Raw genomic sequence first — 19,720 nt, 5'->3', positions numbered from 1 at the left:
ATGTCCTTCACACAGTATACAATGAGTCTCACATGAATGGAGAAAATGCTAACACATAAATTATTAGCTTCAGTATGTACACATAAAAGTCAAAATCTGTTTTAAGTATGTATTTAAAATCTTAAATATTTCTGTTCGTCTTGAGATATAATTTAAAAGTGGTTTGAAAGTGAAAATCGGGTTTGGATTTGACCCAGGGTAGTTGGTTTTGGTTTCACTTAACTTTTGACTACATGAAATACGCTATCCAGGGTATCTAGTTTACATATCATATAATTGCTGGGCTGTTAAACCTCGTATAAAAGTTGGCAATTTAGACAATGGTTCATAAAAAGCTTGATTTTAGAGTTATGACAGAAGTAGCAACTTTCCCATCCCTAGAAGGAATTCTCTACAGGAATTAGAAGTCTGTTATAGACAATATGAGGTTGCCACCAATGCCATATTTCCACAATACAGCTTAATCTGAGCTGCCCTCAAAATTTATCAATGTTGAGTTAAGAGGTTTTAACAGCCCACCGATGACATACTATTTGGTCAGTTACCAACAGGAAATCATAATGTAGCAAAACTGAAAGAGGGTTTATAACCATCTCTCTCCCTAACATAAATAACTTTCTATCAAAGACATCATGTCCTACATGTTTCTTGGTTTCATGTTGTCCAACGCGTAAACATAAACATTGAAATGCACGGTATTACAGAAATGTACAAAATCAAATCTAATTTTGAAATACAAATAAGAAAATTGTTCCAGCTTATGCAGCAACTTAATTTCAATACAAGGTCTTTGGTCTTCTTTCTTTGCTTTGCAGAAAATTAAAAAGAAATCTTTCAGTGTTCCATCTTTTTAGAAATCACCTGGACAGCCCCTGATAATCCACAACAGGATTTTACATTATAAGAATATCTATTAATTATTAATGTAAATTATAATTTTCCTGGTTTGAAACGTATCATGTGAGAAGATTTGATTAGAAAAGCCAGACACAATAAACTCACAGGATTCATGGGCATTCTCGGGTGATTCATCCTCGGACCCATTATATGACCTGAAAAGATGATAAAAAAGTTAAACAAAGAATCAATGAAACCCTGGTTAATTCATAATAATAATAATACTCAACATTTATAACGCGCTTTTCCCACATGGCCCAAAGCGCTCACAATTTCATTTAACTTATTTATACAAACAAAAATCAGAATGACATATTAAATGAAGGCAGTTGCCTAGAACAAAAGGGTTTTAAGGGATTTCTTGAAGGACTCAATTGTTGGGGATTGTCTTATTGCGAGAGGGAGTTTGTTCCATTCCATTGAGGATGCAACGGTGAATGTTCTATCTCCGGTCTGTTTTCTTTTTGTTGGATATGTTAATTTAAGTGGGTCTTCAGAGGATCTAGTTTTTCTACCTGGGACATAAATTTCTAAACAATCAGACAAGTATTTTGGGGCTAGGTTATAGAGAGGTTATAGATAATCATACAATGATTATCAAACAGCTGTATGAAGAAGATAGTAAATATTATATTTTAATGCTATTTGTATATCTGTACACAAAGGGGAATCTTAATCAAATGGAAAGAAGTTTTATAAAGAAAGAGATATAAATCAGACAAGTAGATAAGGATGATTGCACAAAACCTGTGAAATCTAAGGAGAAGAAGCAGGAGAAGTGGAAGAGGAAGGGAAGGAAGAGGAACAGGAAGAAGAGGAGGAAGGACAGGACGACAAAGAATAAGGTCTGACAGAATGAGAATGATTAGGGCCATATCGCTGTGTGTTATCACGAAAAGCTATCATTTGTCCTAAATTTTGATAGATTAGGGGAGCAGTTAATGTTGACAACAAATTCATATGTAAAATGATATATATATATTAAATAAACAAGCCACATCTCTCATTAATATTCCTATCTTGAAACGAGTATTTTGCATTTGTTTCCTGTCAGACTCCTGTAAACTCTTGTAAGAATTTACCACAAACTTAAGTGCATGTATCAGATCACACCAAGGATGTGAATTAAATGAAAAAAGCAGGAAATATTGGACAGTTCAGTTCATTTAAAGGGGACATTCACCTTGACGATAAGTTGGTTTTTATAAAAGTAGGTTTGACAACAATCCGTCAAAGAATAACAGAGTTGTGAATTTTACAAATTTTTATTTTGTGTCGTCAAAGATGAGCAGTTCCTCTATATATTGTGTGATATGAATTCCCCCAAAATCCCATTTTCTAAAATTTTTTTAGAGCTATTCTATTGTTGTGGGGGTACATATTATCAGACTCATTTATTACCCCTAAGAAGTCCTAAAAACCACAGAACCCCGTTTACATTGCATGTTTCTTACGTTTAATTTTATTATGTGTTTTAATGATGAAGAAAACTATTTTCCAGACAATTTTGAAAAATTTGTGTAGAAAGGTGCTGATTACATGAACCTCTTTTGATAGAGATTTTTTACCACATTTAGCTTTCCATAATTAACATCAACATTGGATCAAAGTTTAAATGAAAATTGAATGGAGGGGAGTGTTTCAAGAAGCAATTAGTCAATGATTTTCACTGAATATTTTCATAAGAGCCAATCGGATGCAAGAATTTCAGTAGCTTATAACAAAAAGGTCATCTTACCAGGTTGCCTTGAGGGGTCTATTGATTGCATCATTGCTTGTGAGTTGGGTACTCCCACTGCAGGCTGTATCAAAAGAAAAAAATATATAAATTTGAAATTATCCAGCATTATTCGCAATGTGTACATGTATATTTCATTTTATTGATTGATTTTGGCAACTACGTCATTAACAAAAATAAAACACAATAAACATAGTATATAACAAAATAAATTTCAAGCAAAACAATGAAGTTGAATTTTCAATATTTGATTAAAGAAGGTTGCACAGGTTGCCACTGTAAGCTTAGCTTGACTTCCTGACAATCCTTGAAAACAATTTTAACTGTCTTAAAGATAAATGCCAGTTGTGGTAACGATTTCAAAATGAGTTCGTACAGAATCCAATGAAATGACCACCAAAGTCTCTGTTTGTATAAATAAAAAATATGTGCCAAAGGATTCTGGAAGAAATTGTGTAGTTGCTGAGAAATTAGCAAATAAGCACGTGATTTTGGTCAAGCGTCGGGCCGACATTCAATGCAATAATAATCCACTGTCCCACGTGCGCGTATCTGTGTTGGTGATCTTCAGTGTGAACATTTTTCAGCGTAGATTTCAAGATTTCACAAAGTTCAGTTTATTGAACTGTACCAGATCTCGATCCTCGATGATATAGTGACAATTAAGCTTGGTTTTACACACTTTCTCGTGAAATCAGTGTTTACTGCAACTACTTTCATTTATCTTTAATGTAAGCATGCAGGTGCATAATGGGGGGAGGGGGCTGAGGAGGGGGCATGCAAGCTCCTCAGGACCCTTTGGAAGAGACCATATCTTTTGAAAGATACCATACACTGCCATCAAAAGAGACCCATATTGTACTGGTCAATGACTTCTGGCACTAAATGTGCTTTCTGACTGGCTTGATCACTAATATATTTCAAGCCTAAAAATTATTGTTTTCAACATCCATACTCATCCAAACAAAACCCTATTGGGGTGAGTTCTCAAAGTTATGAGCATACACAGCACAGTCGAGTAGCAGACCTGGGGCCCATCTTACAAAGAGTTACCATCGATCCGATCAATCGCAACTATGGAAACCAGCAAAGGTCAACATCTATAATGCATATTTGTTCAAAATATTTTCCAGATATGATGTATATTCATAAATTCATTGTTTTCTTGGTAATTCAGTGTGTTCTCCTCTGTTTACAAAGGACAATTTGCAAATTTCCTGTAAACAAAATTATGACACTGATGAATTTCCATAGAGTTACGATTGATCGGATCAATCGTAACGGGGTCCTGGGTTAAGTAACACAAAAGTTACAGATTGATCATACGCTTGATATTTACGATTCATTGTACATTGTAGTCAATGTAATTAGTTGTCAAATAATGTTCTATGATCATTGCTACGCTTTCACAGGCCCCAGGTGAGTTATTAAAAATTGCTAACTCAGCAAGCTAGCAACCCAAGCTTACTATAGCTTACTTGCTGGAAATTAAGCAGATATTTTTTTCTGGTGGATAATCAAATAATTTGCTTTCACAGTTCACACTGCCAAAAAACGGGGGTAGATTTCCCTAATCAGAGGTATTATAAGTTTTTTTATTGGTCTGAAACCACCTCAGGTGACTAATATTGGTCAATAAAAGTTATATCACCCTCAAGGATATTCCATATTATTACCTATACAAGGCATTTTAGCAGATAACTAAATGTCAATTGCTCGCTACTTTCAATCCAAGACCAACGGGGTAAACATTTGCCATATTGCCCTCACAGGCTTCGCCTAAAACAAGTGGAATGCCTCTGGCGGTCTCACCTGCATCACGCGATTCAATATAGCAGCAGTGCTGACTTTGAAAACTACTATAAAATAATTATTCACAAAAAACACCATTCATATAAATATATAATGATACAATACTACGTTCATTGATATTCGACCTTGATCATGTGACCTAAAACTTGTCAGTGATACTTGATTACCCCTATATCCACATTTTATACACTATATCTATAAACTTTGAAAGTTATGACAGCAATCTAATAATTACCTCTAAAATGGCCAAAGTTCAACGACCTTAAATGACCTTTGACTTTGGTCATGTGACCTGAAACTCGCACAAGATGTTTAGTGATACTTGATTACTCTTATGTCCAAGTTTCATGAGTCAGATCCATAAACTTTCAAAGTTATGATGGTAATTCAACAGATACCCCCATTATGGCCAAAGTTCATTGACCTTTGACCTTGGTCATGTGACCTGAAATGCACACAGGATGTTTAGTGATACTTTATTACTCTTATGTCCAGATTTCATGAATCAGATCCATAAACTTTCAAAGTTATGATGGTAATTCAACAGATACCCCCAATTTGGCCAAAGTTCATTGACCCTAAATGACCTTTGACCTTAATCATGTGACCTGAAACTTGCACAGGATGTTCAGTGATACTTGATTACTATTATGTCCAGGTTTCATGAATCAGATCCATAAACTTTCAAAGTTATGATGGTAATGCAACAGATACCCCCAATTTGGCCAAAGTTCATTGACCCTAAATGACCTTTGACCTTGGTCATGTGACGTGAAACTCATGCAGGATGTTCATTAATAATTGATTAACCTTATGTCCAAGTTTCATGAACTAGGTCCATATATTTTCTAAGTTATGATGACATTTCAAAAACTTAACCTTAGGTTAAGATTTTGATGTTGATTCCCCCGACATGGTCTAAGTTCATTGACCCTAAATGACCTTGGTCATGTGACATGAAACTCAGGCAGGATGTATAGTAATACTTGATTAACCTTATGGCCAAGTTTCATGAACTAGGTCCATATACTTTCTAAGTTATGCTGTCATTTAAAAAACTTGATTTGGTGTTGACGCCGCCGCCGTCGGAAAAGCGGCGCCTATAGTCTCACTCTGCTATGCAGGCGAGACAAAAACAGAGGGCAACATTGGCCATATTCTGCTAGTGCACTTGCGCAGTAGAATTCAATTTTTATCTCGAAATCTGGTTGGAACCAGTTTGTGAACCAATGCTCCATGCATGATGCACGACTGCGCGGTAACAATTTACATCACAAATGCTTGGCGAGGATTACTTTGCCAAGTTCGTGAATAACCTGACATCAGAAGTAATGATAAGCAAACAGGCAAATAGTAGCTTGATATACAGCTGTAGGTAACATTGACTAGCTCTTCTTTCTGGAAACATAAAATATATTGCCTTAAAAGAACCATATTGCCCTCTTGTAAAGACTCGGGCCAATATGATTCTGTTGCGGGCAACATATTTGATGTTCCCCTCAAGGCCAGTCAATATTTAATGATTATTAACCATATCAGAAATCTGAGCAGGGCAAATGTAACACATTATTGCTTGCTTATGACTGTGATCAAATGGTCGGTCAATAGGATTCCAATCGTTTATCAACGGACCCAAATTATTGCCCGCTCAGGAAAGTCAATGAGAAAGTGCTTGGAACTGTAGGGGGCAATAAGGCAGAGCTAACATCCGGGTATTCTAAGCGTCCTTATGCGCGTCCTATTGAACCGCGCAGCGCTATACGTCATAATGTTAATCAAGTTTAGACAACGTGGATACTGTGTCCCCAGGCCAGGGACGCGTCATTTCAATTACGTCACAATGGTAAAGTTCAGAGGCCCAGAGGCATGACAAAATAGATTCCCATTTTTAAACTGTAAAAAAAAAGATGTCTGATTTGGATAATAATAAAAATATTGACTGGCTTTTCTTTTGGTGAACATAAATATATTTCCCTTAAAAGAATCATATTGCGGTCGTCTAACGACTTGGGCCAATATGATTCTTTTGCTGGCAATATATTTGATGTTCCCCTTAAGGCCAGTCAATATTATATAATTATCATCCCTGGAAAAGAGAATCTTACCTGGTTTCCTGGCATTCTGACTGGCCCTCTTGGTCCCCCAGGATACCTTGGAGACATGAAAGGCTGTAAAGGAGATATAAAAAAAAGATATTCAACAATAAATTTCAACAAAGAATGTGAAAGGTAAGATCATGAAGCTATTAACACAGAAGGAGATCCTTCTTCCAATTCCTCTGTTAATCCTCTGTGATCGCTTCCTTCTGGCGAAGGAACAATATCTAACATCGATCGGCAAGCCGCCAGGCGAAAGAAAGAGCCCGCTTACGTAACGCGATAAGCCTGCTCGTAAATTCTGAGGTCAGTGATTTTCTTAAAAGGTCCCTGCGATGCATCGCCGTAAATGACGTTCTTCCACATAACTTCAATTTGAGCTCTGTTTTTTTTCAAAATCGAAACACGACCAGCTGTTCTTCCAACAGCATCCATATCTCTTCCTACGGATTCCTGATGTACGTCTTTGATGTATGGTTGAACTTCTGAGATGATCCCCTTTGCATACATACCAAATACGTTACAATCTGATTCAACCAAGCCACAGTACGTACGGAAAAAGTTGAATATTAGTCATTTATGTATGTCTGTCTTTCTTGCTTTATTTAAACCTTTTCCTGTATGCTCCTTTCTTAGAAATTACAATGAGGGAAAAAACATATACTTCGAACTTGACTTCAATGCTAAGATTATTTGCTCGGTCGTGTTTGCCTTGAAAATATAATGACGAATCTATGGGGCATTTCTATGGTGATTGTCGCATCATCGAGTATCCTCCGGTGCCCCACGTACTCCTATTTGTATAAGTTGAAGGTGAGTGTGATGCCGGAGCTCCGAGCTCGCACGCTCAGCCACACAGTACAGGCCTTAGCTCTGGACCGTTTCTGAAAAATATTAGAATTGACGAATCTGAAGAGATAGATCTAGACCTAAATTTGATGATATTTCGTTGATTATGATCTGTAAATTTTATTCATATTAATATTACCCATTGGTTCCAAATATCAGCGTTTTAAATTGCATTCGGTCAACTTTCCCTATCTGATTTAGGGCTGATTTATGAGCGGCCTGCGCCTGAAGTGTGAGAGTGCCGTGATGGACCACCCTGCTGTGAGGGGATTAGCGGTGCCGCGCATGGGGAAAAGCTTTCGAGAGAGCCAGATCTCCTTGTGTTAATAGCTCCATGGTAAGATAAATGAACTCTGTTCAACACATTGTAATATGCAAGTATGAAGTGCCTTAGGCCGAGTTCAATGTTGATTTTTAAAATTTAAACAGCAACATGAATCATGATTTAAAAAATGCATGTATGAGAAATAAATTAAATGAAATAATATACAAGATCTTCACACATGCCTTGATTTAAATGGTGATGATTCTTCATTCCATCATCCTATTGAAGTATTGTAAATGATATAGTTAATCATAATACATTTTGATACATACTTTTGATTGTGCAATTTGGTTCTATTTATTTGTCGGTAAGCTTCTCTGTCTGCATATAATTGTTTTGGTTTTTTGTTTAAATTTATACAGTACCATCATAGATTTTAATGTATTGCCAATACATGAAATTACCCTGGTACGGATGAATGAAAAGAAAAATGACTTTCCAAATAAAATATTAATATTACATATATACCTGTAGTAGATCAATAATTAGCTGACATTCTTTTAGATGTACGGAACGCTGATATCATATAATTGAGAATAAGATACCATTTCCCTTTACCATTTGAATTAATCTTACATATTTTGATGGGCATGCATTTAAATCAAGTGTAATAGTCACTGTGTCAGAACCCTCTGAAAAATTGGACAAGCCCGTCTATAGGTTCTTACAAAAGGGAACATCACAATACATGTACCTCTGTTCTCTCTCAGGACATGATTTCAGAACTATGAGGTTACAGGGAAGTTCCAGGTCAATAGCCGCAGACTTCTTTTGTCATGAATCTGCATTCAAAATGATCTTTTATTCCTTAATCAATCGGGAATATACGCAGCCTCCTACTCTATTCTAGGCATGTTATTGACATAACCACAGGGGTCAAAAGGTCACTTCTTATATAGGAATCCAAGGCCACACCGCCAAGTGCTCTGCTCATCCCTGCACTTTTTAATTGCGGTCATGGGTTGGTTGGCAAAATACTATGAATGAAATTAAGTCACTTCTGGTTACACACCCATTGTGCACTTTTATCTCACAAAGGACAAGAAAAGAGTAAAGGCTTGTTTTATGTTTTGTCATCGAGTCGAGGAAACTAACATTTTGTAAGCCAGGTCAGAGGAATCTGTACAATGTACATACCAGCCATGTCACAGTTAAGTCTGATTCTGAAATGTTGGAGTAACTCAAACAATGAATTGCAAATAAGTAAAAACAAAGCAAATTGACCGTATTCCAATGCCATTAAGATGTCAAAATGAAAATAAAGGCATTCATAATCTAATATCAAAGACAAGCAAAAGACCAAGTGGGTAAAAAAAAAACTTTCACGGACGAACAACTTGGAGGTTCCAATCCCACAATAATAACATGAATTCAACTAATAAACCAATTGTTTAAAATCAATCTCCCTATCCCTCTCTCTCTCTCTCTCTCACAGGCACATCCTGTTGTACAGGGTATACCAAAAAAGAAATCTTTTAAAACTAGAGCTTAGCAGTCAAGACTAGAGGAAATGCAAGATTGCTTTGCAGGAGTTTTTTTTTTTCAAAGCCTACTTCCATCATTCTGGCATGTCGTAAAGCTCATTTCTATTACCAATCCCTTTATAAATATTAGACTATCATTGGAGTATTTATTTACTTATATACTAAATAGCATAATATCACTCACTAAAATATTGAAAGGAAAGTAATCATTCTTGAACCCAAAGGATGTACTCGATTCCCAAACTTTAAATTCTCACAATAAATTGATGATACAGTGCCTCACAGATAGTGCCAAGTGAGTCTTCATTACTTTTGTGGGTCGCACCTGAAGAGTGTCTCATGAAGCAAAGTCGGTGATATTCACTAATGATTTGTTCTTGGCCAATCAGATGCAATGATTTCAGTAGCTTACAGTGAAAATCACAGACTATTTGTTTAATAAAATGCTTCCCTGATTTTTTTCATAATTGTATCCCACCGCTGCCACCATATCTTGGTGTACAGCCTTTACCATTAAAAGAGAACACCAATATTGCAAGCTGTCTCAAATACATATACATGTGATTAGGTATGATAACCTATCACACATCATTGGTGGTGGACCAAAACCTTGGTATATTCAGCCATATGAAGCTGCTGGATCTTTAACACTTTTGGAACTTTGTCATAATGCTTTGTACTGCATCATACGACAAGATGCGATTTCCAGAGCAAAAGATGAGATAATGATCTAATTGAAAAATCCTCATTCATCAGGCCTTGAATTTTAATATTTATAGGGTAAGGCCAGTTTTCCATTTATCATAGCACAAGTGAGAGACAACTCACCAAGGCCAACAATAAGAGGGGCATCAAGAGTCATCCGGCCAGCCATGGATTTAATTCAAACCCTCAACTCATTTCAAGTAGTTTCTCATTAAACATAAAATAATAAATCTGGTGTTTCAGAAAAGGAAGAGATAACAAACTAAATTCTAATTGACAAATCCTTGATAACAATGTCACAGAGTTATTGTTTCACCACAGGACGAGACAAAACTAGAAGATGGTACAAACTTTGTACATGTAGCACCACTCACCTGGTTTCCATCCATCATGTTAGGATTATGATGAGGAGACGACTGTTACAAAATGGCAACAATTGAGTGGCAGGAAGCAAAAAGGGAGAGAAAAGCAAAAAAGCATGGAATTAGCGAACTGCATGGAGAAGTTATCAAAATAAACTTGATTTTCAAGTAATTCAGGTTAGGAACTTGGGACATTAAGCAGGGTAAATGTTCAAACACCTCTTGGTAACCAAACATTTCAATCGCCAAATAATAACACTTTAAACAATTAACATCATAGACCCAATTACAGGGAACAATTTATCAAAAATAAAAAATATAATGGACAATAGCAGAAATTCAGTTTTAGTTTTACCATCTTGCCAATCATCTACATATTCGTGTATTTAAGCATGAAAGATGTGTACTAGTCGCGTGCCAGCCCCCCAAAAAATTCTGACCTGAAATTCTAAGGGTATATAGACTTTCTGAAATATCGCACATCTCATAAGATAAAAAAGGTTGAAGATTGTCAAAAAAAGAATTCCTCCATCTATGCTACGTATGCTATGTTTAAAAAGTCACGATTATTTTTAATCCACTCTTCTTCTCAAGGGATGTCCCTGATATTTCAAACTGAATTATCATATTTTTCAGTGATTTATCTACCTACCAGAGATTTATATTAGATTCTTGTTTACAAAGTCACACAAAGGCTACAGAAATAAAACATCAGGAATTTTTCAGGATATCAGGATTATTATAAACAACTATGAGAGATTACGTGGTTAATTGCAAATTTTATTTTTTTAAGTCAAATGAACTACAATAAAATGTATATTACGAAAACATAGTCATTTTTATATTATATCAAGATGGGCATTTTCACGGTAACTGACATTACACGGCACAATGTTTTCACACCTTTCATTGTGTGTATCTCTAGAACAACAAATGATGGGAGTTTGCTTTTGATAGAGTTAATAAAGTGAACCTTGCTGTATACTCTGATACTAAGTTTTCCTATATAACCCAATTTTTTACGCATCAGCAAGCAAAAATGTGTCGGTAACTGACATTACGCAAAAGGACATGCAATTTCAGGGTGTTCATTAAAATTGAAATATCTCATGTCCCTGAGTAGATAGAGTAATAATTTGAATATGTAAATATACCTCCGTTACTAGGTTAAGATGTGTCAAAATATTTAAAAATTCGTTTTTGTCTTTTGGGGACTATGATAATTTTTCCACAACCATGCTGGTAACTGACATTACGGTAACTGACATTACACTTAATTTGCCATAGAGATAACACATGGAAGTCAAATGTGTGGAATCATTGCATAGTATCTTCTGTGCAGGGCTTCACATGAAAGTGAGCTTGATGTGGAAGTATACCCGAGTTTTTAGGAACATTTCAATGAAAAACTTTTTCTTTTTCTTAATTCCTTTCTTTGATTTGAACATTTTTATCATTACTTATCGGTAACTGACAATACACATTAACATTTACCAGTGCTATATGATTTTCAAAGGCATAATTTTCTTGGTACTTATATGTAAGGCTTTTTAAAATCATAAAAGTTTCATAATACTTCACATTTTTAATTATCAAAAGATAAGAAATGTATGTTTTACTTACTCGGAGGGGGGGTGGGGTCATAGCAGCTACATGTTTTCCTATAGTAATTTAATATTGCATTGACTGTACACATGGATTTTTCTGACTATACACCCATAATATATTCATCAGTTTTATATTGACTTTTTATTCCTTTTCCTTCTCCAACCTCCCCCTCCCCTAAAAAAAGGCAAAAATGAATAAGGGTCTCCTCTCCTAGGCTACATGTACCCCTCCCCCGAATCTCATGCAGGGCTCCATGTAGTTTTATTGATTTCTATTCTGGTCAGTGCAAGCAATGCTTGTTCATATCTGTCGGATTTCAATTCTCTTCATAATTTGTTTAATAATTTTTCTTTGCTAATTTCTTTTATAAGCTGTCAACAAAAAATAAACTCCAGCTTATAAACTGAAACTGAACTATTTGTAAATTAGAAAAAAACACCACAGTTTTAGTAGATCCATGCAACATTGATCAGAACTGTCAAATTTCACTTTTCATCTATACTTGTAAACCAAAAACAAAATTGTATCACACATCCACACAACTAACAGGTATAAAAACCAGGAATTTACTTTTAGCGAGGCAATGCTCAAAAGAATCCTAGAAACTAAAAAAGGGACCCTGGAAATCCCCTTCATCACAATGTTAAGCTTTAAAAATGTTGCAGATTTAGGCAATAGGTTGGGAAAAGTACCCCCTACCCCCCCCCCCCCAAACCAAACAAAAAATTGTCTGATACAAACAATTAGGTACTTGGTAAGTGCATGTACAGAACAATTTCATATAGTATTCCTTGTGAACTATACCTTTTAAAAGTCAATAGCAAGCTCCTTCTGGTGTGGCTTGACTTAAATAACAAGTATACAATATTTCTTCACCATAAAATTGACCACATATTTGCATTTCAATATTGGTAACCAACATTTTATCATGGTAACTGACATTACATCTCGGTAACTGACATTACATTTTCCACTTGGTAACTGACATTACATATATTTAATGGTACCCTATGGCTTCATTGTTAAATGGTAATCTTTAATTTTGGTGTAGAAGGGAGGGGTGTTACCTAGAGAGGAAATCTACCAAGTTTCATATAATATATCCTCTTTTCCAGGAAATGAGAAAAAAAAGTTCATGTTTTCGGTAACTGACATTACATACCATATCACATACTTCATCAATGTTTTTTAATCAGATGAATGAATTATGAATTACTGGTGTTTCTTTCTGTGGGATTTTAAAAAGTGTTATAATAGCAAGCTAAATCACAGGCGAAAACATAATGATCAAACCTGTTCTTTAAAAATCTGTCAAAACAAAATATGTATCAATATACTATTTTCAACACTAATTTGTATCCATACTTTGGCAGCCATTTTGAAATAAAAAATGGCTGCCAGAGTTGGAAAAAAAATTTGTCTCAGAAACTTCAGGTCTTGTTTTATTAAAAAACATAAAGCATTTTACATGAATATCAACTTGATTTTTTTGCCTCTGTGTCCATCTGTGGTGAAAATGCCCATATGAACTTTAATAAAGGGTTAATATTGGGAAATGAGACAGGATTGTGTCTTTCTATTTGGTTGAAATAATCTAAAAAGCAAAAAAGCAGAGCAAATTAAGACTTGAATATAAGAATAATATTTGAATATAAGAATCAGCATTAATAATTAGTAATGTGGTTGTTAAATAATGGAGAGGATCAAAGTCACTTTGGTGAAGGTGGCTGGGTAAAAATTGTAGTCGGGTGGGGGATTATTTGCATTGCAACATACAAAGTAAATTTTAAGAGCATTTAGCAATTTCTTTTTAAGAAAATGTGGATGTGCATACATGCATAGTTGTCTAAGTCATCTGACCAAAACCCCATAAAAATAAAATCATTGTTATATAATAATTACAATGTTTGAAGCAAATTGAAATTATACTTCACTGCAAAAGCTGACTGTAACATAAGACTTTTTCACAATCTGAGTAGACCTGTCCTCCTTGATAGAAAAATTGTTTGCTTTTCAGCAAATAATGACAAATTCTTAAAACCAATTCAAGAGTTACAAACCACCAAACATCAGTGGTGCTCAATGTACAAACTGTAGGGAACTGAAGATGCATACCTGTCCAATGCTATTTCTACAGAAATGTTTTTTTTTTTCAATAACACCAATTTATCTTTAGAAATTCTGACTTTGGCCAAAGAAATAGCAGAAAAGCTATTACACAAGTTCATGCATCAATCATGGCTAAATTCACATAAGCCTAAAATTACGCTTTGATAACAAATACATGTATAATATTACCAACTAAACACTAAACTCACTATCAAAACCAATCAAATAATCACATCTGGGATGTGTTTTATAAAGTTTTCACCTATTCTTAGCCAACCATATCCAAGTATTTCAAATGCTTATAACTTTAGTCAATTGGCGGTGCTGCACAAGCCCAAGTTTGCTCAATCTCGAGATTTTAACTCGATCGACCCTCTTCGCGATTAATCTCGAGATTAAAGACACCCCGTCTCCACCATCGCAAGAAGGGCGAATCCTGCTCAAGCGAGGCATCGATGAATTATGGTCTGACGCCGTGAATAAATAATCCCGTGTGCTTCTGCACCTGCGAATTAGCAGGATAATTTGTAAAATAGCGCGTTACTTTGCAAATAATCCCAAGTTGACTTGGGATTGCAATCTCAAGATTAAGGACTACGAACTAGCGCGATAATTGAATCTCCATTACAAAATATCTTGAGATTGTTCAGATAGGGATAATTTGCCGGATCAGAAATAGCGCGCTAATTTGAAAACTCGGGCTGGTGCAAACGGCCCTATATAATGACAATAACTGACCATTTGTTTCATGAAATTATCCCCTGATAGAAACAATATGACGAACCCAAGAACATAACCTGCTATTTGACTAGACAATAGATGACCAGGAACTGAGCCAACAATGACAAAAAACATCCTCCTTTTTCAAAAGGAATAGCTCCGTTCATGGCTGAATTTCCAACAGGGAGATACATTATAGTAGCCTTGACCATGACCATGAGCAGTATGATGACATCCATGTTGATTCTAAACACAATGCCTTCCACATGTTCACAATGTGCTATATGCCTTGGCACTGGGTACTATCAACGGACATAGGATAACAGGTTAAAGAATCGGCCTTTGACATTTCTTGACTCGAGGTCCGGATATGAATATGCCATGCAAAGTTATCACCCTCTCATATTGGGCCATAATCGGACACCTTCTTGTAACCTAATCACACACCCATAATCACATCAAAAACTTATTGAAACGGGGTCTGCTACAGTTCAACAAGCAAGCAGAAGCAGGATCAACATAAGATACTGTGTGGCACATAGATTCCTATCCCTGCCCCTAGCAAAAACTTGACCCAAAAATGATAATCAAGTAAATCTATATTCTGACACTCTCTACCACAAAACAAATACAGGTTTTGAAAACATTTACATGGGTCATGACATTTTTACCATCATTCAGTCCCCTCCCCCCTAAAAAAAGGGAACATTACTCAAATGGACATATTCCTCTTAAATATGATTTTTCTAAATTCTTGGGTTTATATTTCAAGGACTTTCTTTTAACGATTTTTCTACAGTAACAAAATAGTATGATCCTGAACAAAAATTTCCCTTGAATTGTTAGATCCTATTCACATTCACCAATTAACGAAGCCACTTGACGGTTTACTCTTGCTCTTGAACCTATCTTGTGAAGTATGACTAAAATCTAGGTATCCCGCATGCAAGTGCTTGGAACTGATCGCTATGAACGGGTAGCCAAAATACAAATATCAAGCAATTCTATTCTTCTATCCCCCTGACCTTTCCACAGATATATATATATTTCCCAGGTAAGGCATCTACATCACCAGCCAGTGAAATTCAATTCACTGAGATACAATGTGGCTCCGGAACTAAGACTAAAATCTGCGTTTATGATGGTGAAGCAGGTCACTTTGCTTGGTATGTTTGTTTTCCACTAGTTAATTTTTTTTTTAATTATTTATTAAGAGCTAACACTGTAGCTAAAACATAATTCAAGCCTATGTGTTTGGCCAACTAATTCTAAATATAGGCCTACATCGATTATGGTGTTGTAATGGACAAAGTTGTTGAAAAATGCAACCATAAAACACAGATACAACCCTATGTCGACAGTATATGCTCTTAACAAGTGGAATGCCTCGGGCAGTCTCACCTGCATTACGTGATTCGATATAGCAGCAGTGCTGACTTTGAAAACAGCTATTGAATAATTATTCACAAAAGAAAACACTCATAAATAATGATAAATTATAATAAAATCCTATGTCCATTGACCCAAACTGACCTTTGACCATGATCATGTGACCTAAGACATTTGCAAAACAATCATTCATACTTGATTACCCTTATGTCTATGATTCATAAACTACCTACAGGTGTAGATCCATAAAATTTATAAGTTATGATGCCAATTCAACAATAACCCCGAACATGGCCAAAGTTCATTGACCTTAAATGGCCTTTGAACTTGGTCATGTCACCTGAAATGCGCACAGGATGTTCAATTACCCTTATGTCCAAGTTTCATGAACTAGGTCCAAGTTATGATGACATTTCAAAAACTTAACCTTGGTTAAGATTTCAATGTTGACGACGCCACTGTCGCCACCGTCACCGTAATCGCAGTCGGAAAAGCAGCGCCTATAGTCTCGCTCTGCTATCCAGGCAAGACAAAAATGATATGCTTTAAAAGAACATTTCGCTATGTTAACAGTATGTAAAACACTTTGAACTTAGGTAAAATTCCAGTGCATAATATTATCAAGGTATAAAATTATAGATTTAACCATTTTATCTTTTTGTATCATCCTTAGCAAAACATTAGTGTGACCATTATATGTATCAATGATTGTAGAATTAATGGGAATTTGAAAGAATTTCATAATAAGTGTGCATGGTGACATAAAAGAAAGAAAAAACTTAGGTAACAATTTGTAAATAAGTGCCAAGATAACACACACAGTTAAAAAAGGTGTATACAAAGAAAATTAATGTGTTGTAAGTGAATTCCAAAGAAAAGAAGTTCTCCAATATGAACCCTCCTGATCATTGATGGGTTAATTTAATCAACCTCATTTTTGTCTTTCATAATCTTCAATTCAAACATTTGTTCAAATGCATTTATATTTTCAGTAGGAACTACAAAAATAATTTATTATAATTATATGATTAAAAATTACAGCCAGCAGCAAATCATATTACTGAGCACTGTAAATTTTCTCCCATCTACATGAATATTTAGCACATGACAAACAAAGAATATTTGTCCTCTGGCTCAAAGGACAATTGTCATTTGCAAAGTCACAAAGCCTGCTCATCCACTAGTGTTAAACCAATGAGTCAGTGACAGTGTGTTTGTATTTTTACAGAGCATTTTGACCGCTTGAGCGGTAAGTGGTGGGTTGATGGTCTGAGAAGTATAGCGTACATGCAGGTCAACAATGAGTGTTATACGGTGGAAATCAGGAGTAAAATACCAAATGAACTTTCACAATTCTCAAACATATGTATGTGGTATTCTTCATCCTAGACAGTAAACAATGCATATATAGGATCCATTTTATGAAGAATTGGAGTTCAATATTTGTGTTGTTAATAAAATCCAATTCTTGATATCAAGGTTGGAATGCTTGATATCGATAGATGGGATTAAAGGGAAAAACATGGTGGGGGCTATTACAGGTAAAGTAACTTGCAATATGATGGCTAGAACGTGGAGATGTGACAGTCCCTGTATACTATATTATCTCAGAGGTAGGCTCTTACCTGAAAGAAACCTGGCATGGGCCCACCAGGCATGCCATCTGCTCCTTGGGGGATCTGTCCCATGACTGAGTTCGGGCCCGCCGCACTCTGTTCAGAAAGAAAATAAAATTGCAATCACAGATAAAGGCATTTATAGACATGTAATTTTTTTTTAAGTGTATGTGACGAAATTAAGATGGTGTTTCCGGTCACTTTGTATTTCACTTTTTTAAAAGCACTAAATAATGGTTTTCGGACGCGATTTTTTTTTCTGGGCTTCATTTTTCAATATATCACTGACTCTGGTGATAAGTGGGACCTCTCAGATCAGATTTTTAAAAAGTAAAATCAATGTCAGACAATGCCTCTAATGGTCAATGCCAATGGTTAATGGTACAATAAAAACCATTTACAATTTTTTGAGAAAATTACGTTTCATTTAATTTTTACAACACAATATATGGGGAAGCTGCTCGCATATGACGTCACAAATCAAATAATTAAAATTCTAATCAATCTTTGATGGATTTTCTTCAAGCCTTTACCAATATATTTTATAGCTTTTCGATTATTTTTACAGTAAACTTTTCATTAGGATTAACTTCCCCTTTAAGATGGTGTGATTTCTTGTCTTCACAATGTCTTCGGCTTTTACGTGGGGGCAGCGGTGGGATGGAACCTAAACCACTGAAAGGATTGGTGGCTTTCATGAAATGTATATTGGAATATTAATATTTGTTAAGATTCAGGATTCTAACCCTTGTTACTACATTAAAGCAATCACTGCATTAAAAGAAAACATCCTGAATGAATTATCAAATAAAATTATAGCAATAAATTCTTTGTTTAACTATTATGATAAACCTCATTGTTGGCTCAATGGATGTTACTTCAAAGTTACGAAAATGGCTACCACCATGCTTATCGCAAACGCAAACATATCCTATTCTTGTTTTATGTCAAAATTATGAACTTTCAAATGGTTCCGGAGCTTTGTTGAAGAGCAGAAACACAGGAAATGTAGTATGTGGCAATTGGCGAAGGTGGTTTCCATTGCTTCCTATTTCATTACTTGTAGAGAGTTGCAATTATTTCAGGGAAATGGGAAAAAAGCAATATGAACTGGAATTACTGGATCCAGATAACTTTACAAGAAGTTAAAGGGGCAATCTACAAGTACATGAATAAAGATCAACATCCAATTACAATCTTGCTTATTATTTTGTAAGTCACTTCAAGACTTTTGAAAAAATATAGAGTACCGGTAACATAAAAACCTGTCTGGGATAACTCATGGGGTACACAAATGTGGCCAGTATACACAGTTGGCTGTTTTATATGTTCTTGACACATAATATGCTTCCATGAAAATCAATATTAGAAGTCATTGAAAGGAAGTGGCTGCTATAGAGAGGTGAGTTGGTCTAAATTAGGCACTACAAGCAAGGTCTTTCTTAATTCGTAACATAATTATAATAATCAAAATTATTAAAATTAGTATCACTACCACTATTCATAATAATGATTTTTACCATGACATTACCATTCTATTATTATTATTATTACTATCATTATCATTATTATCATTATTATTATTATTATCATTATTATTATTAATATTATTAATATTATTAATATCATTATTATTATTACTAATATTATTATTATTATTTTCATTATTATTAACATTAATATTATTATTATTATTATAAACATCATCATCATTACTATTATTATTATTATTATTCTTATTATTGTTGTTGTTGTCGTTGTTACTATTATCATTACTGCTATTAGTATGATCTTGATTTATTATCAATATCATGACTGCTTAGAGACATGCAACTTTGCTTATGTATTTTGCGCTATACAAAAACATTTCATTATTATTATTACTATAAAAAACACTGGCATAAATGAATACTAAAGAAAAATCCTGAGCTGCTCAGGCAATTTTCAACCTGGACTCTGATTGCACAAAATAAATCATGCAATTTTTCTGCACTTGTATCGTATGGTTAT

At 34.9% G+C, this 19,720-nt stretch overlaps 1 protein-coding gene across 4 annotated transcripts in view; it reads right to left on the bottom strand.

Annotated features, from left to right (window-relative positions):
* Positions 1-19,720, bottom strand: part of LOC129271077 (single-stranded DNA-binding protein 3-like) — a 58,027-nt gene that overhangs the window by 15,383 nt on the left and 22,924 nt on the right. For all 4 annotated transcript variants that reach the window (XM_064106212.1, XM_054908433.2, XM_064106214.1 and 1 more), the window contains exons 5-9: positions 17,720-17,806; positions 10,281-10,322; positions 6,553-6,615; positions 2,636-2,699; positions 1,003-1,052 (exon numbers count right to left, since the gene is read on the bottom strand). In XM_064106212.1, the coding sequence (XP_063962282.1) occupies positions 1,003-1,052; positions 2,636-2,699; positions 6,553-6,615; positions 10,281-10,322; positions 17,720-17,806 (306 nt within the window). The remainder of the gene's footprint in view (positions 1-1,002; positions 1,053-2,635; positions 2,700-6,552; positions 6,616-10,280; positions 10,323-17,719; positions 17,807-19,720) is intronic.

The sequence above is a fragment of the Lytechinus pictus genome, chromosome 11, assembly GCF_037042905.1.
Source record: "Lytechinus pictus isolate F3 Inbred chromosome 11, Lp3.0, whole genome shotgun sequence".
Taxonomy (NCBI): Eukaryota; Metazoa; Echinodermata; class Echinoidea; order Temnopleuroida; family Toxopneustidae; genus Lytechinus; species Lytechinus pictus.
The sequence above is the reverse complement of the archived record's forward strand: the minus strand, read 5'-3'. Positions and strand labels throughout refer to the sequence as shown.